Source organism: Lates calcarifer, linkage group LG21 (genome assembly GCF_001640805.2).
Source record: "Lates calcarifer isolate ASB-BC8 linkage group LG21, TLL_Latcal_v3, whole genome shotgun sequence".
In the NCBI taxonomy this organism is placed as follows: domain Eukaryota; kingdom Metazoa; phylum Chordata; class Actinopteri; family Centropomidae; genus Lates; species Lates calcarifer.
The window spans coordinates 12,045,334-12,061,513 of NC_066853.1; the positions used below are offsets into that span (position 1 = coordinate 12,045,334).

Consider the following 16,180-nt stretch of genomic DNA (forward strand, 5'->3'; position numbering starts at 1 on the left):
TTTTCATCATATATTTCCTCGACTTGATCCACCTCTTCTGTTTTACTTCTCTTCTTTTATCTCATTTCACTATTTTCCCCTCTATCACTTTGTCCCCGCTGCATTTCTATTTACTCTTCCTTCCTCTCCACACATCTTACACTCTATCGCTCTCCCTCTTTTACCTCTCTTGCTCTCTTTCCGTACTTCTCTCAGTTCCTCCACTGATCCAGCCATTTGACTTTCCACCGACTTCCATTGGTAAATTGATGTACATTGCCTGCGTGGTGTCGTCTGGAGACATGCCCATACGCATCACGTGGCGCAAGGACGGGCAAGAGATCGTGCCCTCCTCGGGCATCACTATCGACACAAAGGAGTTCATGAGCTCCCTCCAGATATCCAAGGTGTCACTCAAACACAATGGCAACTACACCTGCATTGCCAGCAATGATGCTGCTACTGTCAGCACAGAGAGGCAGCTCACAGTTACAGGTAAGAAAAAAAAAGAGTGTGAGAACATTGAGAATATGAAAAGAAGGAGAAAAGAAATGGGTTATTTTAAAAGAGCACTGCAGTGATTTAGTAGATGGTCAGAAATAAAGCAGCAGTGGGTGCCTTTCTTTTAGTCGTCATTATGGGTTTCACTTGATCTTTCACTTCCCATCTTGCTGCTCAGTGGCATCTTTCATTAGATCCGACTTGCCCAGTGAAAACTCCCATATTTGTAAAGGCCACAGCTTCCTGTTTGTAATACAAGCTTTCTCTCAGGATCAGTGATTCAGTCATTTTCTCAGACTTGAAAAATATCCCCCTAGAGCCACAACAGAATACACAACTGTTTAATCATACATTTGCCCAAGTACATTTTTGAGGTCCTTGTAGTTAACTTTAGTATTTCCATTTCATGCTACTTTACATTTCTACTCCATTACATTTATTTGACAGCTGTAGTCAATTCTTTACAAATTAAGTTTTTACTTTAAAAATATGACACATTTATAAAATACAATACAGCGGTTCTTTCTTTAAGTAGTGAGCAGTTACACTAATGGGACATTTCTCCAAAAGCCTCATAGTTCTCTTTAAGTAATTGTTTGAATAAAACTAATATATACTGTAAAGCACTATCACCACAACTAGCTACAACATGAAAATGCATGTATGCAACAGCATTAACAATCTAATAAAGTTATGTGATTATATTAGTTACCAGGGGCTTTTTCTTATCACATTTTTGCACTTTTACTCAAGTAGAATTTTGAATTGCACAACTTTTACTCATAATTTAGTATTTTTACATGGTTTTACTGGTAATTTTACTAAAATGCCCCTTTTACTGGATCCCACGTTTATTCCGTTTCGCCGTAATCAGCATATTCCAATTAAAAGTTTGGATTTAGTGGCATAGCAGTAGTGGTGATGTGATTTGATTGAAATACTGTTTAACAGCCATGCAATAAACATTGGTTATGGTTGTAGGTTAGGAAGGTTTTTGTCTTTTTATTCACTTCTCCTCTTCCTCCAGTGCCTCCTCGGTTTGTGGTGCAGCCCAACAACCAGGATGGGATCTATGGGAAGGCAGGGATCCTAAACTGTTCTGTTGATGGATACCCTCCTCCTAAGGTCATGTGGAAGCATGCCAAAGGTACACTAGGTACATGACCCATCTTTCATTCTTTTTCCCATTGTAATACTCTGTCCAATACTCTCGAAATTCCAGTGTTGCCAGCTGCTTCAACATAATCACCTGTCCCATTTTCCATCTCTCTTTCTGTCCAGCGGGTATTGGGAACCCACAGCAGTACCACCCTGTGCCTCTGACAGGCCGTATCCAGATCATGAGTAACGGCTCTCTGCTCATCAGACATGTCTTGGAGGAGGATCGCGGCTTCTACCTCTGTCAGGCCTCCAATGGGGTGGGCTCAGACATCAGCAAGAGCATGGTTCTCACCGTTAAGAGTGAGTATACAAACTGGTGTAGGCTAATGTGGCAGAGTATGACTTTTTCACGGCAGTAGATGACTGCAGTGAGGCCGTCTAGGATGCTCCAGTGCTCCTGCTTTATCAGTCTTCATGCATGCACACGCTCACTAACTGTGTCAAACCAATGAGCCAGCTCACACTACTCTCCCTGTGCTCCGTGGGCATGAACATACACGCATATGCGCTCAGTGATAAATCGGTGGAGCAAAGGTGACCATGGACATAAGAGCAAAACAATAAAGAACAGCGAGTGAGCGGATGTGTGTGTGCGCTTGTGATAGGCAGTGAGAAAGCGAGCAACTGAGCAATTGATCTCTTGACTCTTGGGATCTGTCTACCGACAATCAAAAACACTTTGAGCTTAATCATTATCTGCAATCAATGTCTCTATCCTCCCCTTGCTGTCAGTAACACCCTGTGTGATGCAATGTGAAAATGCATAGGGAGAATGTGTGTGCATGCTTTAAACACACACACTGCAGACCGTCAACATCAAGTTATGGCATTTTGTGTGTCCGATCTTGTTTGTACCATGCAGCACGCTAACCTTACAAAACAACTGTACTCACAAGAGAGATGTTAGTGCTTAATTCCTGGCAGCTTTTGACTTTTGCTCACACAGACACACATAAACAGGTGCACATAAATACATCTACTAGTTTCACCATGTTCTGTCATCACAGGGTTGCCCTCTCTCTCTCTCTCTCTCTCTCTTTCACTCCTCCTGATGTTAGTGTTATTGATTGAACCGTTCCTCTCCTCTGCTTCCCTCAATTCTGTCTGTTTCGCTCAGTGGAGAGGGAGGAAAAGAGGAAAAGAGGGAGGGTGAGATGAATAAGTGATGAAAACAAAACAGCAGAACCCTCCTCGGATCGATATTGTGTGCGTGCATGCGTGCGTGCGAATGAGTGTGTGTTGGCCAGAGAAGATTGAGTGTGTGAGTGTGTACACAAAAGGTAGAGTGTATCGTTTTTGCCTCTTCATTCACCTAGACCCCAATGTTAACTATTGGACAATGAGAGAGGAGGTTTATTGACTTTACCTCATTGACCATAGCTCTTCATTACTCCACTGCAATGGAACTTGGCTATTTCGAACTCCACCTTTTTAACTGCCAGCTGTCCTACCCTTCTCTTCTCCGCTCTTTCACTTCATTGTCCCTTTCCACTTAAACTCTGCTTATTATCCATTTACTCTTTCTTTTCCACCCCTCCCTCCCTCTTTTATCTGCCTCTGTCATCTAATATTCCTCTCATCAATCTGTTTACTGTCACCCCCCCCAAAAAAACCCCCTGCACATTCTCCTCATCTCACACTCCATTTCCCTTCTCCTTTCAGTCCCTGCAATGATCACCAGTCACCCCAACACCACCATGGCTAAGAAGGGTCACGTGAAGGAGCTGAACTGCACAGCCAGGGGAGAATGGCCCATCATCATCCGCTGGGAAAGAGGCGACACGGTTATTGACCCTGACCGCAACCCCCGATACTCCATTACCACCAGCCCCAATGAGAAGACTGACGAGGTGTTGTCCACGCTCAAGGTAAGAAACACTTATATATATGGCGGAGCATCCAGTTGTTGAAGTCAGGCAGCAGTATGTTTATGGCTCTTACTTAGTTGACAAATAGCTTTCAATTTTCTTTTCACTTTTCTTGTTTGTCTGTTTGGGCTCTGAGTCAAGGGGCACTCTGGTGTGCTGTGTGAACGTTTGTGCTTTCTTTGCCTGAGCTGCGAAGAAAAACAGTGAGGTTAGAGAGAATCCATTAACATATCAGCTGGTGTGTTAGGGGTTGTTAAAGGCTGATACCAATCATGGCCAATCGCATCAGGCCTTTTAATTGTCTGACATCTCTGCTCCTCCCTTAGTGCTTGCAGTTTAGCAACTGTGTGCAGACCAGTGTGACCTGAAAGGAAAATCTTTTTACACAGCCTATATACAGCAGCCCAAAATATGATGCCATGAAAAGATAATGTCTGTTTTTCAATTAAATCCATGTTTCTGGACATATTGAGAGAGATCCTGTTATGATTCATGTCAGCCACAAGTCCCACATCTCTGCAGTATTAAAAAATGAGATGCCTCAGGTGATAAAATCTGCCAGAATGATAGGTGAATAGACAATGTACACAGCTGTTGAAGCCTGGTGATGCAGTATTTTTGAATTGTGATACTAAGACGGGTCACTGGTAACATGTGGTACAGAAGGAGCTTGGTGATGTAAATGTAAAGGAGACCTGAATCAACTATGCCCAGTGATCTCTGAGGATGTTATCATCTCACTCACCAACGAACTGCTTGAGAGAGCGCAAAAATTTGAGTGTGTGTGTTGCACAGCATTTAATCAAGGTAACACCAGTGGATTTGGCATGTGTAACAGTGGTTTGACAATGTGCCCCACTCAAGGTAGAGACCTGGATAGAGCACATAACTGTCACTTTCAAATGATTGTCCAGGTAGTCAATCAGGACTGGTAAGACTCAAACATTGATCTTTCCTGCTAGTGTTATTGGTTAATCAGAAAAAATATATATTTTTGGTATATATATATATATATATATATATATATATATATATATATATATATATATATATATATATAAGCTACTGGGCTACACCTTCATTAGTTAAAGTGACAAAAATAGTACAAAGAGCGTATTGGCCATGGTGCACTTTTCACATTTTTCAAGCTGGTAGGTAGAAATGGTGTAAAAAAAAGTGACACTTCCCCTATTTCACCTCTCCTATCAACTTAGTGCACCGTGAGTCATCTAAATAACAAACAGGCATGTTAGAGGAAAGACACTTCTCCATCACAAGGCTGTGCATTACACAAAGATAGAGCTGTTTGTCTCGTTGACATTTCTTTTTCTACCTTTCTATTTACAGCTAAAGCCAGCAGAGCGTGAGGATTCAGTCTTTTTCTCCTGTCATGCCATCAACTCTTACGGAGAAGGACGAGGCCTTATCCAGCTCACTGTGCAAGGTAACCATTCCTGCACTGATGTATGTATGTACTGTTTACATTGAGGAAAGCCTCACAAACCTGCTTCCCTCTTACCATCTGAACGTTTCTCTTTTAAATCCTCAGAGCCACCAGACCCTCCGGAGTTGGAGGTGCGAGAAGTGAAAGATCGCAGTATGAATCTCCGGTGGACACAGAGATTTGATGGAAACAGCGTCATTACCTCTTATGATATTGAATATAAGAACAAGACAGGTAAGTGAAAAGTGTATAATCTAATTTAGCAGAATATGAAGACAGAAAAGTGAATCTAGTGGGATAAAATGTTAAGCTGAAGCTTTGTCAAAATACAAAATGCTACATTTTTACTTTTGTAAAGGAAAAAAAATAAGACATCATATATAGAAAGACTGAGAAAATGCAAATCCCCAAACATATCAGGAGTGTTTTTTGAAATGGGAAGATGATAGCAACTTGTATTACTCAAAATGAAAAATAATGCTGTACTATTATTCTGCTTTTCTTTGTCAGATTCCTGGGAGCTTAAGCATGCCACTCGAAACATCTCCCCCACTAACAATCAGGCCAACATAGTGGACCTCCACCCTGCCTCCGTCTACAGCATCCGCATGTACTCTTACAACGCTATAGGAAAAAGCGAGGCCAGTAAGGAACTCACCATCAGCACAGAAGAAGCACGTGAGTGTCTTGACAACACTGCTATTGACTAATGTAAATGTGAGCAAATCAGCTCTCAGCCACTGCATCAGTGGTGACACTGACATCTGTCCTTGAATACGCGTTTTGTATTGAAAGTCTACTTCAGTGAAACAGGAAAAAAAAAAACTTTTTCATGGATCATTAAACATGAAACATGAAAGTTCACAGACATTTTGCTACAGTTGGCTGTAGCAAAATGCCTCCACCTCAATCCCTATGTGTTTCTCTCTCTCTCTTTCAGAGCCTGACGGTCCTCCCATGGATGTGATCCTGCAGCCTGTGACCTCCCAGAGTATCAGGGTCACTTGGAAGGTAAAGCATTTGACATGCTTGACTTCTGAACAGCTTTGTACCCCAATAAGTATTATTTGTTTGTGTGCCTTATTTCACTTGCTGCTTGCAATGTAACCTAATGTTTTGTCCTGCTTCTTTCTCAATGTATTAAGTTTGTGGAGGTGCCTGAATCATTATACTCTCTATGAATATGAATAAATGAGTCTGATGTGAGCATCGTCTTTTTTTATTTCATCCGTTAGGCTCCCAGGAAGGAGCTGCAGAATGGCGTGATCCGGGGTTACCAGATCGGTTACAGAGAGAATGGTCCTGGCAGTAACGGCCAGTACAGCATTGTGGAGATGAAGGCCACTGGAGACAGTGAAGTTTACACTCTGGACAACCTGAAGAAGTTTGCCCAGTATGGTGTGGTTGTCCAGGCCTTCAACAGAGCCGGCACTGGGCCCTCTAGCTCAGAGATCAACGCTACAACACTAGAAGATGGTAAGGGTCACAATAAACAACACATGTACAGTAGGATTTTTTTGCCTCTTGGTCTGTTTGTGAGTGTAAATGTAGGCTGTTTAAGTGACCAGCAGCTATAGGTTAAAAGGAAATAGGTTAAACAGCAGGGTGCATTATATACAGTGGAAGAGTAAACTGTTAGCCTTGTGAAATATCACCCTCCGTCGGCTTTGGCTTTGATTCAGAGTTACTGCACTTTTTTCTGTTGCCATTGTTCTTTTCACTTTCTCGCTGTCTGATCTGTGTCAAATCATGCCATGCTTTGTAACTTAAAATTACTACATTCTCTCTTTTCTCTCAACAAGAATGAATGTTGGCTGCAGGAATCAAAATGCCTTTTTGCAAACATCAAGGACACATAGTCTCATAGACACTGTGCACATTCAGCAGCACCACAGAGAGGACTGAGTGATCCATGTGCAGAGACATGTGGAGGTCTTGCCGTGCATCAAGTGCACCAAGTGGATGGACAAATGAATGAATGAACTAGAAAAGCAATTAGGAAGAAAAAAACTCTTCCTAGGCTGTACAATTCGGCATTTAGTTTGAACTTTTTTTTGCATTTGGCTGTAAGTATGTATGAAAATGCACATAATGACAGACGATAATCAGTTTTCTTTAATTTTATTTTATTTTTCATTCAGGTAGATGCACTAGTAGCAACATAGGAAAAAGGTCCAACAATTCCCAGACTTGTAATTATAAGAAATCTTTTGGAAAAAAATCATTCTGGATACACACATCTCCTCAGATCTGGACCAAAAACTAACCTCTTGTTCTTTCTACTTCCCCTCTACCAAATTAACTGAAATCTCCAAACAAGTTTTGAGACATCTTTATAATTTAAAGATAAACAAATGGGGCCAAAAATATCTCCCAACTCCTTGTTGGAAGTATGGAAAGGATTCACTTTCAAGATCAGTACCTTGCATTGCAAAAAAAGATTATTATTTTTTTTTTTTTTTAAATCAGTGAGTGGTTAAAATGAGTGATCATGAAAAAATCCAGTCTTTTCTCAAAAATATGAAAGTACATGTGAGGTTGAAGACAGTCTTTTGGGAGAGCTAGAAAGAGGTGGGTGTAAAGCAGTAAGGCAGTAGGACAAAGGACCAGTGGACTTAATTTAGCTTGTGGCTCAGACTTGTCTTCCAAAGGCTATAATTTACTAAGCTAGAGAACTTTTCTTTTTATTCACTTCTTATAAAGCAACATTTTCCAAACAAGCTGCATTAATTGACTTTTGGCCTCTAACGAGCAGAAGAAATTGACAGCTCTTAACATAAAACCACAGATAAATAAAAAGAAAAAAATGAATTCTTTCTCTCAAGACCTCTTAATATTGTATTTTTTGTGCTGTTCTGTCTTTTTCTCTCTTTATTCTTTCTTGTTGAGCTGCAGTTTCGAAACACAATTCATCTGTACGCTGTTGTGCAATTTTTCAATACATGCCATCTCTCTCAATATCTATCATACGTCATCCACATTTGCCTGAGTTCCCCCTCCACAAATAAATACAAACACACACACGCAAATACACACACACACACACACACACACACACACAGATACACACGTCATATACATACTTGTCCACCCAGTGAACAGTTGGCTGAGCTCCATTGGTCCAGAGCAGACAGAGCCCTCCAATTCTTCCCTGTGGCTGTCACCGTGGCGACAGTGATATTGATGGCCATTATGATAATAGTGATAACAACAAGCATACTAAAAATAATTATAATTAGCTTGTCTCTCTGTCTGTGTCTCTCTCTCTCTCGTTCCCTCTGCTAGCTTCCTGCTGTAATTATCCACAGCTGAGCGCATTGTCTCTCTGCTCCCTCTTTTCATCTTTTTCTGCCCTTCCCTTGCTCCCCTTGCTTTTAACTCTCTTCCTCCCTTCTTCCTCTGCCCCTCACCCCATCTCCTCCCCTGTGTAGCCCCAGTCCAAAAACCGCCTTTCATTACGCTCCTATATTTCCCATCTTTTTTTTCTCCAAACTTATGCACCTATTTATGTGAGGTTCTTTTGTAGATCAACAACCGCTGATTTATTAAACTTTATTTTTATTTCAGTACTCGTCCTTTACCTGTTTAACCCCACATAAGCCCCAGTACAGACAATTTGGAAGCACTTTTTTGTTCACATCCTCCTCAGGTTTTTATTTCTCTTCTCGTAAAGGTGTGACTGTGAAGGGGGTAGCTGGGCTATGTTTTGATCCCTTCTAATTATTTAAACTTGGAACCCGAAAGGTTTATTCATGCAAAACCCTGTTTCTGTTTTCTAATCCTCCTTTCTCCTCTCCCTCCCTTCCTCCGTCCTCCTCCCCATCTCCTCTCTCTTCACCAGCTGCAGAGAAATTCCCTGGTGGACTTGGCCCAGTCTCTCTCTTTCATTGCTCTCTGTCTTTCAGTCGGTTCTCTTCCTCTCTTCCTGCCCCTCCTTCTCTCACAAGTTGACTTCTGTTCATCCCCAACAGTGTGTGTTATTCAAAGCCTGAAAGACTAATGGTCAGCAGTAGCCAACAGAAGAGACACCTGGGCTGGTGGGGGACAGAGGGAGGCTTGTACAGAGAAAGAGAGAGAGATGGTGGTTGTAGAGATGGTCCTATACATCAGGCTGGATGCATGTCATGGGGCTTTTTATCTATCACTCGCCTGTGCACTCACTTCAGGTTTGATATGGAAATGCCTTTTAGGGTTTCAGGGAGGGTTTATTTATTAACTATTAAACCCAGGCTAAGGGTCAGTCAAGGCAAACTCAGACTATGCAGCTAAACTTTCTTCATACCCACAAAGTGTAATTTTAAATTGCAGTGGACATCCAAAAATATTCACAGATACCATAGATGTCGGGCTAAATTTGGGGGCAATGTGTATAAAATGAGGCAAAAGCTATCAATTTGTTGGAATGGTGAGTCTTGTATTTGAATATTTCACTCAATTAGCATCAGTTAAAAGTTGGAACAAGCTCCTGCAGACAGTGAAAACGATAAGTTTCCAAACTTAAAGCTACTTAAAGGAGAAATTGAAATTCTTAAAACCCTCTCTGACCTGCCATAGGACCAGAATTATGCATTAGACATCTAGAATATTGTTTTATATATTTCACTCAGTGTAAACAATATGGGTTAGCGTCAATGAAGAGCTGGAACAAGCTGCTGCAGAATATGCTGTAGATGTGATATTGTCACAGCGTGGAATAATAATAATATCATCTTAAAGCTACTCAAGGGGTTAAAGGACTCTGTACAGCAAGGAGTTTTCTCCAGTTTTATTTATGTATTTAGTAGTTTTTCACCCTTCAATGAACAGACCTTTTTTGATTGAATTAAACTGAAAATGCATACGGTTAGATAACCACAGATACACGTTTTAGATAACTTATCTGACCTTTTCTCTTTTCTCTCTTTGTATTTATCTTCAGTGCCCAGCCAGCCTCCTCAGAATGTGCGAGCCATCTCTGTAACATCAGATGAGGCGGTTATCACATGGGCCGAGCCTCCCAGGATGACACTACACGGCGTACTGAAGGGATACCGTGTCGTGTTCTGGGCCGTGTTCCCGGACGGAGGTGGGCTGAACATGTCTGTCATCTTACTTTTAGACACTGTGACCAGTAAACAGCACAGGTCCTCGGTCTGAACGCACGTCTTTCTTCTTGTCTCTCAGAGTGGGGTGAAATGCAAAACATCACAACCACTAAAGAGCAGGTGGAGCTCAGAGGCCTGGAGAAGTTCACCAACTACAGCATCCAGGTGCTGGCTTACACTCAGGCTGGGGACGGAGTTCGGAGCAACGTCCTGTATATCCAAACTCGTGAAGACTGTGAGTCCATATTTTAGTAGATCTTTTCACACAGGTAATCCAAAAGATGAACAGATCTACAATAATGTGACATTTGATTTTACCCCGTCTTTTGGGGCAGGTCCAAGGATTTAACTTCTTGGTTTAGGCAGTAGTGTATGGGAGGCAGACAGCCGGGGGGGGGGGGGGTCTTTGAAAGGCTGAGGTTGCTGATTAAAACCTCTTTGTGCACTGATGTGCCATTACCAGTGCTAATGAGAATTAAGAAGCCAAAAAGTGTGTGTGTGTGTGTGTGTGTGTGTGTGTGTGTGTGTGTGTGTGTGTGTGTGTGTGTGTGTGTGTGTGTGGTTAAGGAGCCTAAGGGTGTGAGTCTGTGCATGCGGATATGTGGAAGTGTTGGGGTTGGTGGGGGTGTGGGGGTTGGCTAAGTGTGTGTTTGCATCTGTACATGTCTTGGTGCGCGTGCATGTATATATGTGCTATTGTTTGTGTGCAAGTCTAGCTCAGCATCCAGCACAAGGAGAGGGATTAATTCTTTGTGGCTTAGAGAGAATTAATTTTGTGCTTACACTGGCGGGCTGTGGATTACATCCGTATCCGCCTCTCCTCTCCCTCCCTGGGGCCAGGCAGAGGAGGAGGCAGGCGTCTGGAGATGGAGAAAATGAGGGAGAGAGGGAGCGCCAGAGTGAGGGGGAGAGCAGAGATTGTAAGAAGTGTCATTTCAGAAAAGGCCTTTATTCTCTTTTCCTCACTATATCTCCATTTTATGAGCTGGCCTCACTGCAATAGCTCTTCAAATATGTGTATTGTGTTAGCCCTTGAGTGTGTGCATGTGTGTCTGTTGAGTGTGTGTGTGTGTTTATCAGGGGCAAGCTGAGTGTCTCTTTTTCCCTGATGCGGGTTGACACCGTGTCCAGGGGCAACCTCTTCACATACGTTCAGCGTCCTCTGTCTCTCTCTGTCTTATCCCTCCCTTTGCCCTTGGTTCTGTCTGTGGCATATGGAAAAGTGTTTGCAGTGCAATTGTGCAAACAGCCAGCTCTCAGCCTGCCATTCTCTGCCTCTGTCTCTCAGACACACAAAGACAGTTGACAGTAAGTGTAAGAGTAGAGAGGACAGAGAGTCATTATTCAGTTCTTTTTCAGGCTATTTCCAAGGGCTGCACACCACTGGGGTCACAGCATTTAGTCTCTTTAAAAATGTTCATACTTTGTGTGTGTAACTATTTTAACTTAAACTTACTTTGTCTGTTCTTTCAGGATGTAAAGAAGTGCTTAATTAACCCTTGATAAGAACACAGACATTAAAAATCAATTATAAATAGCTTCAGTAAGCCATGCTACCACTTTACCATATACTAAGAATCAAATAGTAATCAACCTTGTTTTCCCTGGACTTCCTTCAATCAGACAGCATAGTCGTGGCTGCAAGTTGGAATACAGGTAGTATCCTGTATGTTTTTATGCAAAGAAGCCACTTCACTGATCAAATAAGAAATAACGCACAAGTTCTACATATAGCAAAAGAATACACGAGCGAAGAAGGTTTATAGTGTACACATCCAAACCTAGGTGTGGGACTCAAGCAGCATGCAGAGTTAAAGAGAGATAGTGCGCATTAGTGCTGCAACTTTAGAATATTTTCAGTTTTAAATGCTCAACTATTCTTTAATAAATCTTTATTTATTTATTTTTGGTTTATAAATTGTCAGAAAATTTTTAAATATTCCCATTACAATTTCTAAAATGCAAGGCCTACCTATTCAATTTTTTTGTTTTGTCAGACCAACACAATAATCCAGAGATATTCAATTTACTATCATAGAATACTAAGAATAGCAGAAAAAAACTGTATACAAGGAGTCTGAACCAGTCAATTTCAAGATTATTAAAGAAGATTAATAGAAGATTAATTTTCTGTTGTCTAATAATTTCAGCCCTGGTTTGCACACACAGAATATTGCAGGCTTAATTGTCTAATAGAGACCTTGATGTTTCTTAAGGCAGCTTTCAATATTCCAAATATTACATGAGTTGAAAAATTACACAACAGAAAATAAGAGGTCCCCCCACTAAGTCCATTATTTTTCTGTTACAAGACACCCCAGGGGCATTATCACTGTTATAACATGATCATGGTCATCTAGTACTCAGCATGTGAGCTAGCTACTAAATGCTACACAGGCAGCAGAGCCTGTACTGGCTGTAATACTGTAATATTGAATACCAGTAGCCAAGGGTCTACTGGGTACACATGGATGTTTTTGCTGCATGTGTTGACATCATATAACAACTAACAATGATAACAAATGGACAAATCTCTACAAAAGTTAATGTTTGCCGTTAAAGCTATTAACTAAATGTATCGTAGACCACAGAGAAATTTTAAGTGGTTCAACGTTTTCTCTGCCCTCTATTTCCCTCTTCTCTCCCTTTTATGATTCAGACCCTGGACCCCCAGCTGGCATCAAAGCTGTGCCCTCCTCCGCCAGCAGTGTCGTGGTGTCTTGGTTACCCCCTCACAAGCCAAATGGAATCATCCGCAAGTACACCATCTACTGCTCCAGCCCCGGGTCAGGCCAACCGGTGAGTCAGTAGAGGGGTGCAGAGAGTTTCAGGAGTGGGAAGTGCATGAAAGAGGGAATGGGGCGGGGGGCTGTCCAAACATGGCTGACGATGAAGGAGACAAGATCCTTTTTAAATGCAGAATATAGCTTCTCTTATACAATTTATATGATGTTAAGACAAAGAAAATTGATTTAATTATGGTTGGTTCTGCATTTGTGTTTGTGGATTTTGTGTGTGTGTGTGTGTGTGTGTGTGTGTGTGTGTGTGTGTGTGTGTGTGTGTGTGTGTGGCCTAGTGCTGCAGTCTCAGCAAGATGTGTGTGTGAAATGAGCTCTCCTCATACCGCAGTGTGTGTGCGTGCAAGCTCACCCTCCAGCCTCATTTGCATATCTGCGTCTCATCACGTTGCCAGGACAACCTCATCTGTTCATCAACGAGGGCAGAAAACAAGCCGACAGCAAACACACACATTCACTTACACACACACACACACACACAAATATACACACACTCATAAATGTATCAAACCAAGCGTGTAGAGATACATACATATATGCAACTCATGTTTTTATGACAGAGTGAATTCAAAAGCAAGAAACATACCCTGTGTGAATACTTGCACACGCACACACACACACACACACATACACATATGCATCACATAAATGTACCTATCTAGAGATATACATGCATCTTCTCATTCACAAATCACTCGTTCTCTCTTTTTCTCTATCTATTTACCTCTCTCTCTCTCTCTCTCTCTCTCTCTCTCTCTCTCTCTCTCTCTCTTTCTCTCTCTGTCTCTTTCAGTCCCTCTCTCTCTCTCTGAAGCCCCCATGCAGAGTTTGGGATGATTACTATGTAAATGAGTGCGACTGGAGAGAAGGAAGGAGGGATGGGGGGGTCAGACACACCGCGTGGGGAGTACTTTTGTTCCTCTTTTCATTATCTCGCTCTATCGTTCCCTGGATCACCGCTATCTCCACGCCGGAGGAATATTTTAATATCCGTTACAGCAACACACACTCTGTCACTCCTCCCTCCCTTCCTCCCAACATCTACCCACCCACCCATTCATCTATACATACATCCATCCATCTATCCCTCTGTCCATACCCCATCTTGCAATGGAGAGTATAGAGACAAATGCACAGAGAGGAGAGAGCGGAAGGAGAAGAAGACATTGATATACGTGAGAGTCAGGGGGAGAAATGCAGAGACAATGTAAAACGGTGGGGGGGTGGGATCGGGATCGGTGGATAGATGGATAGATGGAGGAAGAAGGAAGGAGTGGGGCCCCCACATGACAGGGAAATGTTGGAGAGGGACAGGGAAATGAAGAGAGGGGTGAAGAGTGATGGCAGGAGGAGAAGGGAAGGATGGCGCAGTGGGGTAAAGGATAGGCAGGGAGGAAAATACAGAGGACGGAGACAAGAGGAATGGATGATGAACAGGGAACACAGGGGAAGTAATAAAAAGCCCAGTGGATTCCTCCGTGACGGCCTGCTCATAAATGTGAAAAACAACAGGAATACTGGAATCTGTTTGCCCAGAATAAACTGTTTCTGCAGACAACAACCCAGCAGGCTAGGACAGAGCTCAGCTACACTGCAGTGCCTTCGCAGATTTTACTGGTCTGCCACGTTTTACAGACTCTTCAAACCATTTGACGCTTGTATCGCAGTCATCATTTCATCTGTGCACGAGCGCCTGTCAGTCAGAAATGTGAGTCAGTGTCAAACTGGTGGGGTGTAGTAAAACATGTGATTTAGACGGAGACAGTCAATGTTCGGCGCTACCGTACAGCGCGTGTGTGTTAAATTTGTGATTGTGTTCTCTTTTTTCCAGATTCTTTCTATTCATAGCTGAGACCAGCAGCACAAACACAAGGGATGTGCAGAACTGTGTGTGTGTGTATGTGTGTGTACCTGGGTGTTGGGATACCTGAGGAGTAGATGAAGAGTAGGAGTTGGGGAATAAGGGTATAATTGGTGGGTAGGTGAATAGTGACTGGCAGGCTATAAAAAAAGAGAGGTTGTGTGTTTGAGTGTGTGCGCGTGTGTGTATTGAAGGGACAGTGATGTGTATATGTCTAGACAGCAGACACATGGCTGGGTTAAACACACTGCAATTACACATCCACCTCCAGGTCATGTATGCCACTGGATGTGTGTGTCAGCGTATTCGTGCATGCGTATTTGTGCTTGTTTGTGTGTAACCATTCCTCTCTCTCCCTCTATCTCTGCCTGTTTATGTGACTCTCCTCTCCTCTCCTCTCCTCTCCTCTCCTCTCCTCTCCTCTCCGTCACTGCTGATGCCTGCAGTAGATAGGCCTCATTAGTGTATGACTGTTCATGATATCTCTGACGGTCTCATTTGTCTGTCCCCCATTGTCTTCCTCAGTCTCATATCTCTGTTTGCCCTCCCTGAGGAGAACAGAGGAGGAGAGGGAGTGGGCTTCCCCCCCACCACCACAACCCAGCCCTCTCATCTCTCTCTCTCTCTCTCTCTCTCTCTCTCTCTCTCTCTCTCCCCCTCTCTCTCCCTCCCTCCCTCCAGCTCCATCCCTCCACACAGTTTTGCCTTATCATAATATGCCCCAGAACCTCTGTCCCCTCCAAGCCATCCTCTTTTCCTCTCCTGTAGTACTGACTCGAGGAGAGAATACAGGGCTTGGGTCACATTAGAATGATGTTCACTCAGCCCTTCACATTGCTCCTGCCTCTCCAGTAAAGTGACAAAATGATCTTGTTTTTGTCATCCCACAGAATTTACTATGTGCCGCTTAGCACATATGATACAATGCAGATTGCGTGACCAGAACACAACAAGGTTTTTTTTTCTTGATTCTTAGGGAAAGGTTGAAAATATGGAATGTTTTAAATTGTCTATATTTCAATGTGTTTTTATTATGTTTTTGGGAGCCTTTACAACTTACAACTTACTTGACTCTATTGAGTTACAAAATTCTGCCTGTTTCCACAGCAAGCCTGTTTGTTTTAGATGATGATGATGATGTTTTTAATGCAATAATTCAGCAGTTATGTACCTGATAAATATTGCTGCATAAGAAACAAGTATTTCAGCCTACCAGCAAATCTGCTGATAGATTTAAAAAGAAAAGATATTTTCCTATAATACTTTATTATACTTTCCTTTACACCCCCACCCCCCAGCTGCCCAGCGAGTATGAAGCCAACCCAGAGCTACTGTTTTACCGAATCACCCACCTCAACCACAGGCAGCAGTACCTGATCTGGGCTGCAGCCGTCACCACTGCAGGCCGAGGTAACTTCAGCGAGAAGGTTACCGTGGAGCCGGCAGCCAAGGGTGAGACCCTGAATGCAAAAGTGACATATGTA

At 42.6% G+C, this 16,180-nt stretch overlaps 1 protein-coding gene across 1 annotated transcript in view; it reads left to right on the forward strand.

Moving 5' to 3' along the window:
• LOC108895272 (cell adhesion molecule DSCAML1) overlaps positions 1-16,180 on the forward strand; it is a 95,486-nt gene that overhangs the window by 66,609 nt on the left and 12,697 nt on the right. Inside the window, exons 10-22 of the mRNA XM_018693974.2 lie at positions 196-474; positions 1,508-1,636; positions 1,762-1,941; positions 3,304-3,509; positions 4,857-4,953; positions 5,059-5,187; positions 5,464-5,631; positions 5,894-5,964; positions 6,189-6,429; positions 9,872-10,018; positions 10,117-10,272; positions 12,697-12,836; positions 15,995-16,148. Of these exons, the coding sequence (XP_018549490.1) occupies positions 196-474; positions 1,508-1,636; positions 1,762-1,941; positions 3,304-3,509; positions 4,857-4,953; positions 5,059-5,187; positions 5,464-5,631; positions 5,894-5,964; positions 6,189-6,429; positions 9,872-10,018; positions 10,117-10,272; positions 12,697-12,836; positions 15,995-16,148 (2,097 nt within the window). The remainder of the gene's footprint in view (positions 1-195; positions 475-1,507; positions 1,637-1,761; positions 1,942-3,303; positions 3,510-4,856; positions 4,954-5,058; positions 5,188-5,463; positions 5,632-5,893; positions 5,965-6,188; positions 6,430-9,871; positions 10,019-10,116; positions 10,273-12,696; positions 12,837-15,994; positions 16,149-16,180) is intronic.